The sequence below is a fragment of the Gallinula chloropus genome (assembly GCF_964237585.1).
Source record: "Gallinula chloropus genome assembly, chromosome: 10".
Taxonomy (NCBI): Eukaryota; Metazoa; Chordata; class Aves; order Gruiformes; family Rallidae; genus Gallinula; species Gallinula chloropus.
In genome coordinates, this window is record NC_140095.1 from 19,786,421 (window position 1) to 19,806,698 (window position 20,278).

At 43.6% G+C, this 20,278-nt stretch overlaps 2 protein-coding genes across 2 annotated transcripts in view; one reads left to right on the top strand and one right to left on the bottom strand.

Moving 5' to 3' along the window:
- Positions 1–1,143: 1,143 nt before the first annotated feature.
- PWWP2A (PWWP domain containing 2A) lies at positions 1,144–15,652 on the bottom strand (the record flags this gene model as incomplete). The annotated part of the gene is made up of 2 exons (XM_084268796.1): positions 14,949–15,652; positions 1,144–2,824 (listed from the first exon to the last, which is right to left on the bottom strand). Exons 1-2 carry the CDS (start codon positions 15,635–15,637, stop codon positions 1,144–1,146), a joined length of 2,370 nt encoding a protein of 789 aa, XP_084124922.1. The 5' UTR covers positions 15,638–15,652.
- The window catches only part of FABP6 (fatty acid binding protein 6), a gene marked incomplete at both ends in the record, with an annotated part of 41,441 nt that continues 36,789 nt past the window's right edge, over positions 15,627–20,278 (top strand). The window contains 3 exon segments of the mRNA XM_084268797.1: positions 15,627–15,752; positions 18,489–18,545; positions 18,549–18,564. Coding sequence (XP_084124923.1) covers positions 15,627–15,752; positions 18,489–18,545; positions 18,549–18,564 — 199 coding nt within the window.

Below are 20,278 nucleotides of genomic sequence, written 5' to 3' on the forward strand. Positions count from 1 at the left end.
TTTACAGTTTGTTTTTTTTACATTTCAGAGCATTACACAATTACATATTCTCATTTTCTGACCTGCAAACAGTTACCTTAAACGGAAATATTAAAAAAAATGAAGTTAGATACATCCAAAATGCAACAATTACACATCTGACAATTCACAAAGTGTAATTTTCTAGGACGTATCCTAAGAATTTAGGAACAACCAGTCAGGAGAAAATCTGACCAATTTCAGCAATCAATTATTTACACATTCAAAACAAAGCCTCTCTTAATCTAAACCTCCAGGCAAACGGCCTGAAAGATTTCTTCAGGAAGAAAGACCAGAAGTTATGATTCACACCTATGCAGCATTAACAGCCCTTGATCCCAAATACTGAGCGACTTCTCAGCTTTGTCATAGAGCTACAGGCATCCCTCTCAGACCCTGAAGTGTTATATTTGTGCCCCCATGTGCATAGAAAGGCTGAGTGTTTAAGTGGTCACTACAACAAAACCCCATTTAATCTGGTCTTTAAGTTATATGAATTCTTCTTCCTTAAAAATTTCAGCAAGTCTTCTAAAGCCATTTAAACTGGCCTGTGTGGATTGGGGCATGCTTCTTTATGGTGTCTAAGCATGCTCTGAACCAATTTGCACTGGGCCAGGCTAAATACCTTCGAGACTACTTATTTAAAATAATCTTTAAAGACCATTTAGACAAGGCTTACATTTCTACACTTCCCTGATGGGCCACCTAGGAAAAAAAAAAAAAAGTCACAGCTACTACTTTCATCCCTTGTGTTAACCCTTTGCCACACAGCAACTAGTTATATACTGGGTAGAAACTACTAAAAAATTCCCTGCAAATAAGCTGCCTTTCAGCTCAGGCTATGGCTCCTATGCATTGGGTGTTTGAGGAGGTTTTTTGTTTTTTTTTTCTTTAAAAAAAAATTCTTACTTGAAAAATACTGAAGTTCTCACTTTAGACTAATTTTGATTGCATGTTCAATTTGTTTCACTGTCAAGAAACCGCTACAAACGGAGCAACTTGAGTATAAAAAGAGCAGACAACCGAGTGCAACTTCTGACTTGGCAAGTCCTTCGCTGTAGTTCTCTAACTAGGCTATGGGTTTTGTGGAGCCTCCAGATTTCTTGCCTACCTTACTTTCCAAGTTCACGTTTCAAATTGCGTCAGCAGGGCCCGAACTTCGGGAGTCAGCTGCTTAGCAGCCTTAGCTGCCTCTGTGACGGCTTTGCGGTACAGACCCTTTCTCTTCTTATTAAAGCGCAACTGGAAGCTTTCTAAAAAGGGGGATAGTTGTGCAAGAGCAAGAAAAGATGTTGTTGTGGAGCCAAACCACGAGATACGAGCCTCCTGTCGGACTAAAAGGCCATTATCTTTCCGGCTCACAGTTATGGTAAGAATACGGGCCGGCCACCAAGGGAAGCCATAAATCTTAGCCCAAACAATGTCCCCTACACATACGGTCCTGCCATCTGGTGTAACACATTTAGAGACGTTTTTGGAAAAGACTTCCGTTTTCAAGGAATTACTGAGCTTTTTCTCTTCCTTTGAAGAGGATGAGGAGGAGGAAGGTGCATGCATGCTGCCTGGAGGAAAATCAAAGCTTTCAGTAGAGCTACACTCAGAGTTGGTAGATTTCAAATCATCTGTGCTATCACTACTACAAACTGATGCACTGGAAGAGTCAGATTTCTTTTGATTAAGGGTCATGTAAACCGTTATATTGCTTTTGCTGCCTCTCTTGCCCAATGTCTGGTGTTCATCCTGATCAACAGTTACATGCACTTCACTTGTGTCCTGAACCTCACTGCCGGCCTCTTCAGGGCCTTCTGAGGGGCTCTGATTTTCTGAAGGGGCCTCACCTGCTGAGCGGGTGGAGGAGCAGCGAGACTGGGGCTTAGTTGCCATCTTGCCACTCCGTATTTTCTCAAGTCCTGTCTTGAGAGAAGAGTCATTTTCTTCATTCCGATACCTTTGTGGCTTTAAACGCAATCGGGGTGGGAGGGAACCTGAGCTGGTGTTCTGAAGACGCCGCGTGAAGTGGACCTTTGAATGTGCATTTTTGGAAGAGGAGGTTGCACTCTGCTTCTTTTGTGCCTTTTCTTTGGCCATTTTCAAGACTTCCCGAGCTTTTGCATGATCCATGTTTTTGCTCTGGAGAACTTTTTTTGTATTTAACTGCGCTTTTGAAGTATTTGCTTGTGCGGAAACTTTAACTACTCTGCTTCTGCTGTGGGCAATATTTGAAACTTTGACCACAGCATTCCTTTTCTGGCTTTCGTTTTGGCTTTTTCCATCCACTTTATGATCAGTTTTAAGTTTTTTATTCACAGTAGTCACACTCTCATTTCTTCGCTTTTTATTATCCTCATACTTTGAAGAGTCACTTGCATTGCCACCTTTTTTTATTTCCTTTTTTTCTGCAACAACACTGTTTTTGCACTTGTCACATAAGACCTGCCGGGGTCGTAGTTTGATAGCATTCATGATAGAAGTGGGTTCCTCCCTGTACATTTTGCGCTTGGGCCGCTTAATTTTCCGGGGCGGAGGCTGAGGTATTGACTGGTTATACGTGTCCCTGATAAACAAAGGAGGAGGATATGGCGCTCCCTCGTGAAAGAGAGGAGGTGGTTTAGAAGTCCATAGGCTTTTAGCTATGCTAGGTTCTGATGGCTGCGTGAGAGAAGAGTCATCAGGGACTGCAGCATTAGATTCACACTTCACCTGTGCCTCATCTTGGAATGGTTTACTTTGGAGCTGCATGGCTTCAGGTTTATCCTTGTATTCCCTTTTAGGAAATATGGTCACAGGGATTCCATGGGGTCCAAACCTAAAAGAAGAAAAAAAAGAAGTAAATAAAGGTTTTGCAGAATCTTTTGTTGCATTAATTAAAAAGCATTTGAAAATACAACCATGTTACGTAGCCATCATTTGAAAGACATGCGTCTTGGGAAAATTAAAGCTTTGTGTCTAGCCTTGTGGAAAGCTTTGGTAAATATGGGACACCAAAACAAAGTCAGTAGAGAAAGTAAAGTTGTCTCTCTTGCATCAATAAGATGCCCTGAAAATTAACAAGATGTATCACCCAGAGATAGCAGTAAAATAATTAACTTCATATTTTTTAGAAAACACTTATAAACACACAAACTCATCCCATTAACTCCAAATCTATCCCAGAATAATTTCCATAAGTCAACTTCTGTGAAGAAGGTATCTTTAGTAACTTTGACAAAATTCTTCCATTTTTAGCATAGCACAGAAGGCCAAATGTTTCAGATTTGATACAAATATGAACTGCACAAATGCTTGCATTTAATAGTGTGCCATCCTTCATCCACAGGAGATTAGCACTCGATCATCTGATGAATTTCAGCCCAAAACTGTCTAACCTATTACTTTTGAGTTTCCTCCAGCAAAACTTCCCCTATTACACCACAGTACAAATCTTCCTCCCTGCTTTGCAAAAGCTTTGCTTTCCCTAACCCTAATATTTTAAACCTTCACCTAACTTTTCTCTGGATGGCTGTAGATCTCTGGTGCCCCATTTAAACACACAGAGGACTTCTCACCACCCTGATCGGTTCTGAGAATGAAAAATCCCACCATGACTGGGGCCTTAGCTCAGCTTTCCTACAGTAACAGAAGCAGCATGTTGCCTAACAGGTAACCAACCCCTTCTGCAAAGCGTTGCGCGCTAAGGGAAGCATTTCATCAGTTTGCATGGCATTATGCTTGCCTTCTCCCTGGAGGAAATCAAACTATAAATACATTCATTTTACAACAATGTTCCTTTCAATCCCCAGAACAGGGCAGGATGGATTATAAAAGCTCGTTTAACCTTCCTTCTGTTCCACTCCACAATGTACCAGCTGAGGTACCAGCCTTGCAGAGGGGTCATGTGGTTGTTCACTGCTCTTGAGCTCTGCCCGGCTCCAGCTCCCATACACACGCTGGTGTTTGGCTTATAGCAGTTGGTGTTTTAATAGTTTGGCCTTAATGCAGCAACAACACTAGACAAGGTTGCAATCCAAACACTAAATCATTCAATCACCACAGTCACCATGATGTTTATCCCAACCCACACCCAACCTGACAGGAGAATGAATTACCCAAGATCTGTCCTCAGTTTAACACTAGTTCATACTCCATGGCAGCTGCTCAACTGCAACATCCTCTTAACTGACTGAACAGCAGCTTATTTACAATCTATGCTTGCCTCTCAACCCAAGAGAGATGCTGAATACTAGTCTATTTTCACACTCCTGCAAGAAATAAGCAAGTGTCTACATGTTGGCTTTATTTCTTCAAAACAAGTTTTGAAAAAACATCATCATGTGTGTTAGAAGATTCTTTACACTGTCACCAAACATCATCACTTGTTTGTCCTTTTGCTCATCTGTTAAGCCTCTTTTTACACTTCAAATTTGCAAATGAAACTAACAACCTGTCCAAGATGAAATCACCCATCCCATTAGTACTTCTTTACAGCAGGAGAGGAAGGGCAGACAACACGAGCAAGGGGCAACCTAACAATTCTGACATCATGAAAACCAAGGGCAGCTGAACACGTGACAATTTACTATTTGTCATCATCACAGGCACTGTTGTTACCCCACACCTTGGTGCTGTTATGGTCACACCTTTTAAGCCCAAAGACAGGGCAGCTAAAGCAGTTCTGTCCTTATCAGAGTGCTGATGAGGGCTCTTTAACACATCTCCCACCACCCCACCGAAGCTCATTTCTGAGGTTTCAACCCACTCAGCTGAATTCCACATGTCCCTCCAGAAAGGAGCAGCCTGACTACATGCAGTCTGCTGCATTAGCGAAGGCTGCAGTGTATTACAAACATTTAGCAGCTGATACAGGCATTTTTCCAGCCTCCAGTCTGGCATTATACCAAGAGAGACTCACTCATAACAAAGTTTTAAGTTCCCCTAAGTCCATCAGGTGTAAAGGAGTTGCTTCTCCACACACACTTTTCCTCCCATGAAGCATTATTAGCAAGTTATTTAATTCCAAGTAGGGCTTTAAAAGAAACTATCATCTAATAATTTGTGGTATTTTTCAGTGTTCCTTGCATCAAGAACTTCAGCTTAAGAGCAGTCAGATCCAGATCCCATCTTTCACCACCCTATAAGACTATAGGGTTTGGGAAAGAGTTAATGTATTGTAAGAGTTGAGAACAAGACAAGGCAAGATCTCCACTCTGCAAACCTCAATCCCAGACAAACTCTACCTATGTAAAAGTAGATGGGAGTGTGACAAAGTAGGGCAAACCCATGCAGAACATCATCACTTAACAACTCTTCACTACCTCAGAAACTGCACCTCCAACAAGGCATTTCAATAGTTTAATGCATGAGCCTTCTTCTAGAAGACATTTATGCTGATCCCACATTAGGAAATTAAGCATTATTAGCAGTGACCAGTGAAGGAGTGGATGAAGACAACTGCAAGAAGGTTCTCCAGAAAGATCCTATTTACATGCTTATCACTTTTCCTACATTATCTTCCTACTGCCTCAAAAATCAGCAAAATTAGCACTCCAAGTGCATAAAAAGCCTGATGGAAAGCTCAGAATATAACCAATACTGGGAAGGCACCAAAGATAAACAATGCACCTTAGATGTTTCCTTCAAGCATCTGCATCCTGGAAATGATTTGTCAATACATACAGGTATGACTAACCAAGACAGTCCATCTGAAGTACAAGATAAATTTGGTAAGCTCTGAGATTGAGTATTACTTCCAACAACCCTCTCTTCATCCTAATGCAATAGCAGGCTGCATCCATAAACACTCAGTTTCTAAAAAAAGAATCTGTGTTTCCTCCCTGGTGAATGAGGTTCTTCAGCCATGCAACTTGGAAGAACATGAAAACTGACAAGAGAGAACAGCAGAAAAACCTAGGAATGAAATAGTAAATGATACAGGAGGGAATGAACAAAGTGAGAAGAGAGCAAAGGCAAAACAAAGAATGGACTATTTTTCTTAAGAGAAGCAGCAGAATGAAGATGCAATCTTAAACTTATCTAAGACAAGCCAGAACACAGCATCTAATTAGTTCAACAGTGAACACAAGTATTTCTTGCATATACTAGAATTTCAAGCCCTATAGACCTAGCTGATGGACCTTGAAGACAAGTGCTTCTCATAAAATAATTGTTAAATCAACTACATGTTGGAATTATCTAGGAGCACCACGTGTACGCAGATCAGACATAACAGTTGTGAAAGTCACCATTTGGTTCATCTACCACAGAGATCACGATGGACTAAAAGGCCACAATACACAAAAAGGTTAAAAAAAAACCCCAAGCAATTTAAGTCAGCTGTGTCATGACATTTACTGATCCACATGTCCATCAGTGGCTGGGCAGTAGAATGTCACCTCTTAAAAGAAACCACTCAGTTACTCTACATCAGTGAGACTACCTACTTACTCAATTTGTCTCATGTTGCATGTTAAAGTACATTAAGGAATTGCCTTGCCTTTATTCTAACAAACCACATTGTTTTCAAATGTACTGATCCCAAGTATCACCTGTCCCTACTGTAATATTACTGTCCTCCAGAAAAGGCTGTTCCTGGACAGACATAATCCAGCAGTTACTGTTTGCCCAAAGAGAGAGGAAAGAAAGAAAAAAAAAATCAATTTGTGCCCAAGTTCCAGCTGTTCCCTGTACAGCCCACTCATGAAGAGGATAGTTCTACCTCAAACTATCACTTGAAGGAAGAAAGGGATTCCTTAGTTGGGGATCTAAAATTGAAGTGTTAGGAAAACCAAAAATACAGGTATTTTAGCCTAATTTAAGGCAGTTCTGGAAAGCAGTGCATTGTTGCTTCATACCCATTAAAAGTTAGAACCAGTTTTCGCTGTTGTAACCTGCCCTTCCTGTGAAAGGTGTCAGAGCTCTTTTTTGATTTGAAAAGACAGCTCTAAAAAGACAAAGACAGTTGAGATATATCATAAGAAACTTAATTCCAAGAGGTTTTACAAGTAACCAGAGCAAACAGTAGGATCCAATCATACTTCTGCTATACCTATCACTTCAACATACATGTGCATTACAGACATAAATAACAGGAATACCAGGAACTATATCAAAATAAGAGACTAATGGTGTAGACAAGATCAATTCTGATAGTCCCGTGATCTTTACACTGAGAACTTAACTGACATGGGTGAGCAGAGACAGAAATACGATAAAAACAATCAGGCCTTATTTGCAGTGTGTCAAGTGCATGCTAACAAGCAGGTAGCCATGGCATCTTGTCATAATCTGAAGAGGTCTGTCACTAAAACCATTTGATTTGTATTACAAATAGGTAAACTTAAGTACTTCAAGCAAAGAGAAACCATTTTCCAAATCTCAGTTCTACAGCAGAATTACTGCAATGAATACATACTACTATTCAATTTGCATGCTGAACACAGCAAAGTTAAGAGTATTTTCTAGAAAATAAACATGAGATAAGGAACAAATCTCATTGAAATTGATAACTGTATGTGCATAAACATTTAAACACACATCCTGAGGCAGAGTGTTTTTACATTGCTATGTAAAGTCTTAAGCTCTCATCTTTAGCCTCCAATGTCTGACTTCCACTTCCCTATTATTAAAAGAAACAAAAATGAAAAAGCACCTTGTTCTGCTAAGGAGAGCCAAAGGAGAGAACCCACTGAACCGGTTCAGAAGTATTTCACATTTGTCTGCAACACACTGAATTCATGTGAAAGCACTCTAACCTCCAGTGCTACGATAAGTGTTACATCGAGCCTGTTGTAAATTACTACGATCAAAACTCATCTTTGCCACTAAAGTCAGACTACAGTAATCTCAGATTACCTTTTTAGGCATTGCTCTCGTACTCAGTATCATCCTTAGTGTTTTTCAAAGCCAAGACAAGCAACAACCAATGCAGTTTTTATTGTAGGGATAAGAGTTCAAAGACTCTGGATGCTGGGAGCATAAAATACTAAAATAATGTAGAGCTAAGCATATATATTTTATGCATGTATCTAAACTGATGGATTAAATTATAATATTCAATGTAATACACAATTAGATCATAGCTATTTGAACACAATGTATTTCAGAACTCCTGGAAATAACCTATATTCAAGCACAGATTATGCAATAACCTATTTTAAAATCTACAATTTACTTGGTGTGATAAAACACGATACAGAACACATTGCTCTAAGTGACAGCACCTTACTGAACGCAAAGCCTATGCACAAACCAAACCATCAGCTGAATGGTTTACTCACCTTCCAAGCAATGGAACACCAGACTAAATAGACTAGAAAACGTATTTATCACTTGGACCTCTAAAACCATGCCAAAGGACTGCAGTGTAAGTGACTCTTTAGAAATAACACATCATCAATAGCTGTTGCCTCAGTATCAAACCCTCAGCACCAAGAAAAAATTGGTTAAAAATATATTTCAGATTAGGTAATATGTCACAATCCACAGGTAAGCAAACTAGTAGGAAGCTGACATACTCAAACTTTTACTAATCAGTGTTAAACTCAGCATTTTTCAAACAGGTACACTAGCCTGAAATCCAAACTCGCTGCTGGCACATGTTCAAGGCAGAGGAAAGGCAAGAGCAGGGTACACACAGAACCAGGTTTGAAAGAGTATCTCAAGAAAGCTGGTTAGGAGCATCCAGGGCAACAGCTGATTCAAATAATTCCAAACCACTAGCACTTGGTCTCCCTACAGCAATCAGTGTCCAAGTGGAACCAACCAACAGATACCAACCAACATGCAGATGTACCAAAGGTTGGGCTGGCTTACAGTACACCTCCCCATGAAGTCAGAAGCCCTTTAGAAGAAAGGCTTCAACTTCCAGCAAACTGAACCACAGAAGTCCATGGAGTCAGGATGCTGACACAAGCTTCAAAGAATTAACCAACGTAGAGACAGAAGAATCTCAAAGTTGATAAGCCTGAAATGTATGCAAGTCATCCTCTAAATCACTGCTTCCCCCCACAGAAGTGGGAAGGTATCCCCCCCTTGCTTTCTCATTGGAAAGGATTTACAACTGAAATAGCAGTATTTCCTTCAGTTTTCTGTAACTTGGTTCGATCAAGGATATAAAAGTAAACTTTAGAAGACAGAATGCTCCAAGTTTAGGCTTCCTGCTAACTACCATGTTTTTACTGGCATGCTTATAAAGCTGAAAATCTGTTTAAACTGAAATTATCTTTTAATTTATTTATCTGATGGCATTATTAGCTTCAAACTTTAGTTGTATTTTAGTGTAGATGCTCTGCTGATATATTTGGAAGTGTTACACAATTGCAAACTTTATGATTAAGATAAAATTCCTTGAATATACACTTCAAGATTATCCACATACCAGTCAGACTGAATAAATAGTATAATTCTCTTCCATGTGTCTTAACAGATGAACTTTAAGCCAATCCAATGTCAAGATGGACAAGATTCATCAGTCCCATAACAACATAAAGAATTTACTTAAAGCATATTGAAAATTTCATCACCACTGTTTCTCAACACTTCAAGCCAAGTCAAGTCCCACTACTCTTAGAAAGGAACAGCAACCCATGCTGTAGAAATACAGAAAAGCATACCATGAGGGGAAAAGGACAGTTTAAGCATCATCTGTTGCATCGCAGTCTAACAGAGAACAGTAGAAGGCTACAGCTACTACAGGAAAGAAAGTGAGGCATGATCCTCAGAGGCCCCATTTGCCAGTAAGATCAGGGATTACTGGTTTGAGAAAGGGGACCAAAAAAGAAATTATCACTCCTTGTACTGTCTCAAAATCAGGAGACAGGCAGGTGTTTTCACTGTAAGCAGCAGCTGTGACATGCTTTATGCCTGTATTAGCAACATCCTAAAAGTTAGTCCAGTTTTGTCAGCCATTTTCACTTTTTAAGTGGAAACTTGGAAATGAGTAAGCCTTTCAAAAAACATTTGATAAGTGACTGCAAGTAGCACTCAAAGTTTGACCTGAATGGAGACGCAAAAGCAGCTGAAACATTACAAAATCACACAAAAATTTCAGTTGAAAGCAGTATCACAAGGTCTTCTGACCCAACCCCATCCTCTAAGTGTGGCTGAATTTGACACTATACCATTCTGCCAGTCACAAGCAAGAGCAAATATAATTCAGTCTCTTAACCACATACACACACTCATCACACGTACGCTTCCAGCATGCTGGGGATAAAAGCAGACATCAAGTAAAGGTTATGGCTGTTCCTTAAACGCTAGAATTTCACCAAGCTCCTTTACACATCTGAGAAAGAACAGAAGAGAACAGGTGATAAATTGTAGGAAGATCTTGCAAACCGAGTGTAAGTTTAAAAACAAACCAAAAAACCCAACCCTGAGGAACAGGCATTTCTTGACCATTGAAAACGTGTATCATAGAACAGTACGTCTACAGAACTCAAACCTCTCCTGGACAAGAACAACCAAATGTTGTCCCTAATTATTAAAGAAGTTATTAGTAAAATACAACTTAAGAGCAGGGAGAAACATGCCACAGTTTTTCCAAGTCAGACTTGTGCTGTTTCTTTCTCACATCCTTTTTCCCCTCCTTCCACCTTCCTTGGCATATATGGTTACACCACGCTAGATTCAACCTGCAGAGTTTATACCAACACGATGCAAACACAGACTGCAAGTTTCAAGAAGTGCTAAATGTAAATGGTTTAGAAGTCTAACAGATGTTCTGCAGATTAAGACAACACAAAGCAGGGAATGGATGCAACTGCTCAATATTTCTCCTTATTCTTCCGCAACACAAAGTTCAGTGAAGAGACTGGGAAAAGCACAGGACTGAAGAGTGGTCAAAGAAGAATGCTGTAACTGAAAACCACTACCAGGTTTATAAGAATTTGAAGCTATCTATAAAAGTTTATTTTCACCATATAGCTCATGCATACCTTGTTGCAGGAAGTCTTCCCTTATCTGCCACAACCAAACCCCAATTAAGATACAATTTCAAACACCAGCTGACTAGCAATACACTGGGCATGTTTTGGATAACAACTTTTTAGGTGACAACGCTTTTTGGTCTCTTTCCCCCTCAAGAACTATTACGGTCACAAACAAGTCAGAAGGGAAATGGCTTAGAGAAAGATACAATAGGAAGACACACGTCCCTCACACCTGTAGGATTAGAAGGAAAATTCAAGTCCAGTGACAAAGCAATAGAAAGTTAAAGTACTGACTGCTGGTGAAACAGAACAAATTTAACCCCCCTCCTCCCCTTCATCTTTGGGAAAGGGAAAAAATACAGAAAGTTATCCTCTCTCCAAAAGAGCAAAGTAAACCTAGGACTTCTTAATCCTACATTTAAGACTTACAAATGCTACAATTACGAGGTATTTCCTTACTGTCTACTTCCTCCAGGTGCAGAGCCAGCAGGCAACAATAACATCTCATATACCCTAAACAAACCCAGTGTTAGTCAAATGTTGGACACAGGCAAGCTTAGGAGCCCTGTTTGAACCCCATAGCCAATGAGAAGTTTTCAATGACAATTTGTACAGTGCCATGGAAAATTAACTAACTACAGTCGTGTGTGAAGCATGCTTCTATCCACTCCAACAAAGTACAACAGGATTGCTTCTCCTACCTGCCTGATGGTTGGCTGCATTTTCCACCTCTATGAGCACTACTCCATCACGTATACAACCAAGGAACTCACATCAGAACCTTATCCTAGCATGCAACAAGTCACTTAAGAGGTAAAGGCAATATGAGCAATAAAGTTTAACAGTAGGATCTCATTTTTAACTTGTGCAATAAGCTTCTAGAGTATTTACTGCACAAGAAAGTGATTTGGGACTCAGTAGACGTGGGTTCCTTTTTTCTCATCTTCAACACTTCCTGTGCAGCTGGTGGCAGGTCCATGAGACTGCCATTAGTACAGGCAGAGAAAATACTTCCTTACCTCACACAAATGTAGGAATAAAGTCCACTGAACACTGAGGAGCTTGTGTTCTTGTGTTAGAAACTCCTAAATGGACATCCTATTTACAGGGGGGGCAGGAGAGGAAGAGGAAATCAGACCTTTAATACAAACACCACTGACTTTGTATCAAAATCCACAGGCACAAAATGCAAAGGGAGTGCATCATTTCATCAATGGAAACAAAATGAGGAAACCAGAAAAAAAAACAAAACCAACAAAAAAACCCTTTAAAATCAGAAATGCACATGGACACTTTTAGCTTTTCTTTAACCTTGAAGTTCAAGCAATTCGGAACCTGACTTGAGAAGGCTAAAAAGTGTCCATTTGCCATAAGAACTTAGAGGTACAGCCCTCCCTGCCCTGGGGGGGAAAGCAGAAATTAAGACCCAAAGAGGACCAGGAATTCTCTTCCTCCAAGTATACAATGAAAACAGTATAAGCATGTGCAGCAATCACATCAGCCCCTTTCTGAAGCTACAGAATGAGTAAGTTCTAACACATTTCACTTTTATTTTAAGAACTAGCAATCTTAAGATATCAACTCCCTTGGCATTAGTGAAGTTTTTAAGATTATTCTCATGCACTTAGATAAGCTAATGGAGACACCTTTCTAGTAACTACTGATCCTCCACAGTAGAAATTCCAGTTCTCTCACATAAAATGTATGTTAACATTTAGATGGGTTTGACTTAACCCTAACCCCCCCTTTCTTGGAAAAACTTGGAATCCCAGGACCTGCCACAGATACAGAAGGAAGTTCATGAAAAATGTTAATGTTCTTAAAGGCCACATACTGCTACACAAACCAAAACCATGGAAGTATAAGGAAAAGCTAACACCTAAGCAGCACTATAATTCTGCTACCATAAAGCCTAGAATAAAATTTAAGTAACACCTGTTTTCTGACAATGTTTCAATTTCTTTCGGATAGCAAGTTCTTGGACTGTTTCTAAAGTTCGGGTTGCCACTGCATTTCCTGCTTTAAGACATTTGAGACTCTTATTCATTGAACATGTATTTACTTGTCACCAGCCAAATGTGAGAGCCCTTATGTCCAGACCTCAATTCTTCTTGTCCAGGCAACTGGCTTTTAGAATTTAAATTTCACCTACTAGCTTTCAGAATGTAAATTTCACCTCACCAAGTGGCAAACATCTCTGAATGAAGTCCAGGGTGTCCAGGATCACATGAATGAAAAGAAATGAGTAAGTGGTTCCACTGCATAAGAGAATCTGGTACTAATAGCAGAAGCCTTCATTTAGCACTCTTCCGTGGTTCTTACTGTGCAGACTTGCCTCAGGGCCTGTGCTTAAAAGCAGGGGACACTGAGATGCATGTTTCCACTGAAGCCACAATGCAAAAGCAGCAGACAGCTTGTCTGCTGAAGATTACCATCTCTTTCAGGAGTAAAGGAGAAACTGTTTTTTTCCTTTTTTCCCCTCAAACACACCCCAGAAGTACAGAAGCACGTGCTCTGCCACCCTGCTAATCAGGGCAACATTACAGTTTTGGAGGTCTGAAGTTACACCAATAAAGAACTTATGCTCACTGACGCCTTCTCCCCTGCTTTGAGACATTTACTGTTTCACATGAGGAATAGTTTGCAGGTTACATCGTAATACCTGGCTTCAAAGGACAAACTGATAGCGCATTTCAAACCACAACAAGTTTAAAACTTGCTTCCATGACATTATCCAGACATTACTACTTGGGGTCCAGAAAAGGCCTTCTGTTTCAGAAAGCAACCAACAAGCTAGGCCCAGGAAAATGTGCTGGTCCCCAATACCTCTCTTTTTAGAAAGCATTGACATTACTGATATTACAGGGCTGTATTAAACAAAAGAATGTATAAGGGAGTGAAAGGCATATGACCACAGATGCAGCTTATATTTTGAGAAGAGGCAAAAAAAATAAGACTGCTGTATTTTTCACATACCAATTACTTTAAATAACCTTGGTCAAATTTCACTTTTCTTTCATGTACTCTCACAGTGTTTGTTTTTCTAGACATGTGAGAACTGAGACAAAGAGATGTTTTCACCTGTGAAGAGTAGCTACTTTATAAGATAGGCGATCAGTATCACCGATGAACTCTGGCCTCCCACGAACCCCTTGCTATAAGACGGCAAGAAAAAAAAGCAAGCCCTAAACTTCACAGCCTGATAAGGGTTAAAGTTATTTCGCGATAGGTAATAGTTCCCCTCTCCCCAAAAAGGGTATTTAAGAACCATTAAACTTCACCCCATTCACCGCACACAAGGAGTAATCAGTACTAATAACTGTACTTCGGGATTGCAATAGCCTGGCTTGAAAACCATTATTCTGAAAAATAGCATGTACTGAAAAAAAAAAAGGGTTACCTAGGCGATGTAAGCCACACACCAAAAAGAAAACCAGATCTCTGGGTTTGTACAAAGGTCAGAAAAAACGCCAACATCTGTAGCTCAGGTCCTTTTTTTCCCCCTGCAGCCAGGGATGCTGAAGGCCCAACGTGAATCGCAGCAGATGGAAAAGAAGCCCATGTGCTCACCCCTCTCCCGAGTCCCCCCCCATTTCCTCATTTCACTCGGGACTACTTTTGTTAAGGGCTGCACTACAAAACGGGCGGCCGGACAGCCGCCGGCCACCCTTCACAGCCCGCTCCCCGCTCCAGGCGTTGAGGCCGGGGGCGGGCGGGCAGCGCGGGGCCCCCACCCCCTGCTAGGGTCGAAGAGGAGGAGGAGGTTGGGATGCCCGTGAGCTGCTGCCTCCGTTCCCCGGGGAGGACGAGGGGGCAGGACCCGGTTGCTCCCAGGAGGGGTCGGGGAACGGAGGCTGCTACCGTGGCTCCCCTGGGCCACTCCACGCCGCGGGCCGAGCCCACCAAGGCCTGGCCCCACCCCGAAGGCAGGCGAGGCACAGGGCGGCGCGGGCAGGCGGCTCTGGACGAGCTCGCTGCCCCCGTGGCTGGGTGGGGGCTCGGCACGGCTCCCCCGTGAGCTCTCACCTTTTCGAGAGGTCCATGAGGACCCCAGAAAAAAGCTTCTCTCCCAGCCGGAACGAGACCACCAGGGCGTCCTCGATGATGTGATCCAGGGTGACCCGCACCTCAGAGCCAGGCAGTAGCGGAGCCTCCGCATCCCCTCCGGCCAGAGCCACGGGCACCGGGGACTTGGGCTCGACAGCGGCGGCATCAGCAGCATCCGGCTCCTCCTCCTCCGGCCGGGACGGCTCCTCCCCGGGCTCCGGCTCCGCGGAGCCCCCAGTAGCCGGCGGGCAGGGCTGCGGCTCCTCCTCGGGAAGTTCAGGGTGCCCAGCAGGCGGCGGGCAGGGCTGCGGCTCCTCCTCGGACTCCGGGCTGGGCGCTCCCCGGTGCTCGGCCTGGGGCGAGCCAACCTCCGGGGTGGAGGACTGCAGCTTCTCCATCCTCCTCTCAGCTTCCGGCTCTCGAGTCCCAGCCGGGCTCCGGGCGAGCTGCACAGGCGGCGGCTCCTCGGCCTCGCCGGGAGCAACCTTCCCCCCGTCGGCCTCCTCCCCATCAGGCACCACCGACTCCACGGCCTCGGTGACGGCAGGAAGAGGGTCCGCGCCGGCCTCGCTACCCGGGATAGGCTCCATCTCGGGCTCAGCTTCGCCAGCCCCCCCATCGCCCGGCACCGCTGCAGTCGCTGCCGCCTCCGCAGCCATGGCCGCCATTTTCTCTGCTGCTTCACCGCCGCCTCCCTCCAGCAGCGGGATCGATAACCGCGGCCTTCCCCGCCCGCCTGGGAGGGAGAGCCCGCCCCCTAGGCTCGCATCCGGCAGCCTATTGGTGGGCGCTACGCAACTTTCTACTTCTACTGGAGAACGAAGCAGTCTGTCAAACCCAGCGGGAACTTCTGTTTGGCCGGCAGGGGCTTCATTCAATGAAGAGTCGGGAAGAGGAAGAAGGGGCGTGGCTTGGTGTTTTATAGGCCGTTACAGATTAGGGGGGTTGGGCCTCTGGGGTTGCTCAGCCATCTCATTGGTGGAAGGAGGAGCCGCTCTCGCGGGAGGCTGGTAATTGGCGGGGGCGAGCGCCCATCAAGGGGTTCGAGTGGGGAGCCGTGCGGTGGTCGGCGTGCGCGCCGCAGGTGGCCGGGAGGGGGCGCGAGGGAAGATGGCGGGGGCAGGAGGTCGCCTCTCGGGGATGTTAGGTCGCCCCACGGTGGGACCCCCGCGGGGTAGGGGAGCTTTGACTCACAGCTTGTCCGGCACCCTGCCCGCCTCGGCGTGGGCGGGGGGCTGCTTCTGTGCTGTGGTGGCGAGCGGGGCCCTTGCTGGGGGCAGGGGGGCTGTGTGAGAGACCCGCGCAGTGAGCCGCAGGGGAGGGGGGAAGCGTGAGGGAGGCGGAGGGCGTGCTGTCCTTTGTGAAGTAAATCAGCGCTTGGAAACACTGAGCAGCACGAATGAAGTACACCGAGGGAAGGTGAAAGGTGCGGTGGCGAGAAGGCGAGGAAAGAGTTCACGTTTCCCCGTGAGGTGCTCTGTGCCGGTGTTTCTTCCCGTGTGCTCAGTAGTTGCTGCTGTGTGGCAGTGCTGCGGGTAGGAAATGGGGTGTTTCCTGAGCAAAAAACAGAGAAAAAGGAAAGATATTAATCTGTTACGTGTGTGAGTCTGCATTTGGGCAAGACCAGTCCTTCGCAGACGGGAGGGATTTGTTCGGAGTGATGGAAGAAGGGTGGGAGCAGCTGGATGCAGAAAAAAGCGCGAATACTTTTCTTCTTCCTGCTGCTGTTGGGAGAGAGATACTACTGAGCAACAGCTGGAAGGTTTTGTTAAAGTAACGAGTCAACTGTACTAAGATGTGCTTCAGAAAAATTCTCTCGTGTTAGTGACTTCTGCTGGCAGACTTCAAAGTTGATTCCAGCCACGTGCTTCCAACAGAAACAGAGCTACACCCTGTGTCGTCATGTAACAAAACCTCACAATGGGCATGGAGAACTAATGGAACTTTAGAAGAGATATGAGGGGGAAAAAATCCAATATTAGTTTTAGTGCCTGGTACTGCACTCACCTTTTGTTTCCTCTTCATTGTAAGAGAAATGTGTTGTATGTAGTCAGAGGGACACAGTAATGCAAAGAATTTTGTTTAGTCATAATAGATGAGGACATGGAATGAATGGTTTTCTGGAGCAGCAGGAGTGATGTATAACTCTCTGCAAGTAAGATGTGATCTTGAAATAAAAGCATGATTGACCTGGACTGTTGTGGTAATTGTAGTGGTTTGACTTATGTAACAGATATAAAGACTTTTCCTTTTCGGTAGGGTAGTGGTTTATTTTGCTGGTGAACGTAATTACAGAATCACAGAATTGTAGGGGTTGGAAGGGACCTTGAGAGATCATTGGGTCCAACTGCCCTGCCAAAGCAGCTCCCCAGCTCATATTGCACAGGTCGGTGTCCAGACGAGTCTTGAATCTCTCCAGAGAAGGAGAGTCCACCACCTCTCTGGGCAGCCTGTCCCAGGGCTCTGTCACCCTCGCTGTGAAAAAGTTCTTCCGCATGTTGGTGCGGAACTTCCTGTGCTCCAACTTGCAGCCATTGCCCCTTGTCCTGTCCCCACAGACACTGAAAAGGGGCTGGCCAATTCCCCCTGCATCCCATACTTAAGATATTTATAAACATCCCCCCAGGATCCCATTGTCTCTCTCAGCCCCCAGGGCACACTGCTGACTCATGGCCAACCTGTCTCAACCAGGACCCCCAGGTTCTTCTCCACAGAGCTCTTCTCCAGCAGGTCATCCCCCAGCCTGCACTAATACAGACGGTTATTCGTCCCCAGGTGCCAGACTTTACACTTGCTTTTGTTGAATTTCACCTGGTTTCTCCCTGCCCAGCTCTCCAGCCTGTCCAGATCTCTCTGTATGGCAGCACAGTGTTCCTGTGTGTCAGCCACTCCTCCCAGCTCTGTATCATCGGGTACTTGCTGAGGGTGGATGCTGTTCCCTCATCAAGGTCCTCAATGAAGATATTAAACAGGACTGGACCCAACACTGAGCCCTGGGGAACACCGCTAGTCACAGGTCTCCAGTCAGATTCTGCTCCACTGATCATGACCCCCTGAGCCCGGTCCGACAGCCAGTTCTCAACCCACCTCACTGTCCACTCCTCTATCCCCTGCTCTCTCAGCTTTGCTGTCAGGATGTCATGGGAGACAATATCAAAGGCCTTGCTGAAGTCAAGGTAGATGACATCCACTGCTCTCCCTCCATCCACCCAGCCTTTCATAGAAGGCTATGAGATTGGTCGAGCACGATCTCCCCTTGGTGAATCCATGTCTGCATTATTGGTGGTATAAAGCTGTAAGGAACACATGGGAAAATCCGGAATCACAGAGTCACATGCTTCTTGAGAGAAATATATTAGACATAGTTCAATGAATTTACACAGATAAAACTGCTTTATAATTTTCTGTATATCTTACCACTATATATCCTAAATGAATGGTCTGGTAGTGTGGGTAGGTACAATAGAGTAGATAGATGGGGAATGACAATTTTATTTTTTTTCCCAGCCATGGTTGTAGCTTTGTCAGTCTGTATCACAGAGAAACAGCAGATGGATTCGGCTTATGATCTGTGGCTAAAAAGACATCAGATTTGGTAAGCTTTCCCAAAACTACCTACCATTACTATTGCTGCCTAAATATTTTTAAACGGTAAAAGATCTGTATTCCACATCCAGAGGCCATAATGCTTTGAAAGATGGCAACTGTTTGGGAGCCCCTAAGGCTGAATATGTTCTTTGTCAGAATTCTGGAGAATAATGAGTTGATTTGTGTTTCTACATAGTTAGCTTAGTTTCAAAGCTATCCCAGTGCAAGGATTTCTGTTGAATTCACATCTGAGAGTTCAGGATTTTTCTGAAGAACGCAGTAGTGGTTCTGGAAGGTTCACGGGAGTTCTGAATGAGTTCTCATTGTGAAGAAGCTTGATATCAAATAAATGGTTGTGGGAGTGGAAGGACTCTACCGTTCTATCCTCTCATTATTTTTGTTCTGTGTGATTATGGCAACATACAGCAAACAAAAAAGGAGGATTTGTTTCCCATAAACTTTTTACATTATCCAGAGGAGTCCTTGGACAGATTAAAGAAACATTAGTGAAGATAGCTCATACATAACACCAGAATTGTTTTTACATTGCTCTCCTACGAAAACAATTTCACTGTGCTTGGAAATACTCCAACTGGATTTCAATAGTAGACCAAACTATACTCTGCATGCACAGGACTGTTCTGCCTGTCAGAGGTATGATCGTCAGTTTAAATGCTGTTTTCCATGTTTGCCTTGCACTGGTAGCAGTCTATTTGTTTATCCCAAGACTAATATTGTGAGGAAAGGCTTGAAGGGCTGGCAGGGTCCAAGGATATGTATTGATGTATATTCTATTCTTTGTTGTTGTTCTCTTCCTCAGGAGATGGAGTGCTGTATTTCAAAAGCTTACAAACACTCGCACTAACACCTAAGTTTGCAAAAGCAAAGTTGCCAGCCAGCTTTCATGTACTGGAGGCCAAAACTGCCATGGTCCTTACTATAAAACAGCATTGCTTTTGTAGACACTGTGTACGGTGTGTGATTTTAATTGTGCTAGCCAGTCAGTTCAGTTAGCCACAGTTCATTTGTCTGGTGCTGCTGTGCCGCGGCATTAAAGGATGGCAATAAATTCTGAGCCTACAAGAAATTACCAACTAATACAAAGAAACTACTCAGCCCTTGAGCTGATGGGACATTGAGATCCAATAGCTCAGCCCAGCAGGGGTTTTGTTATGGTAAGTTCAGACTTGTGTAGAGGATGGGCATGAAATGGGGGATTTCCTGTTGCAAAACTTCAGCAAGGTTAATGTTTGCTGAAATCCACCTTGCTTTTCAGCAGGTGTTGCTTGTGGCAGACAGTTGCCATTAAAATGCTAACTGTCTTCCTGCTGGAGTCCCCAGCAGTCCTTATGCTGAGCATAGGAAACCAAGCCTAGGTGTATGGCTTGGTAACACTCTGGATTGTTTCATTGCAATAACAGGAGATTATGTGCTTGACCCAAGCAGTTTAAACTACCTGGGGGGTCTTAAAATAGAATGTAAACAGCTGTTTTTTGTGTGTCGTTTACGTGTTGAAAGGTGCTATTTGTGTAAAAAGAGGTAAATAAGGACATTTATATGCCACTCTAATGGCCAATAGAAGTATGTTACCACAGGTAACCCTTAAGTGAAAGCATACTAACAGCAGGATAAAACTTTCACAAAATAGCACTCCCTATTTTTTTTTTTCATCCCAAATTCCTTTGATCACCATTTAATTTCTGTTGATTTTAAATCTAGCC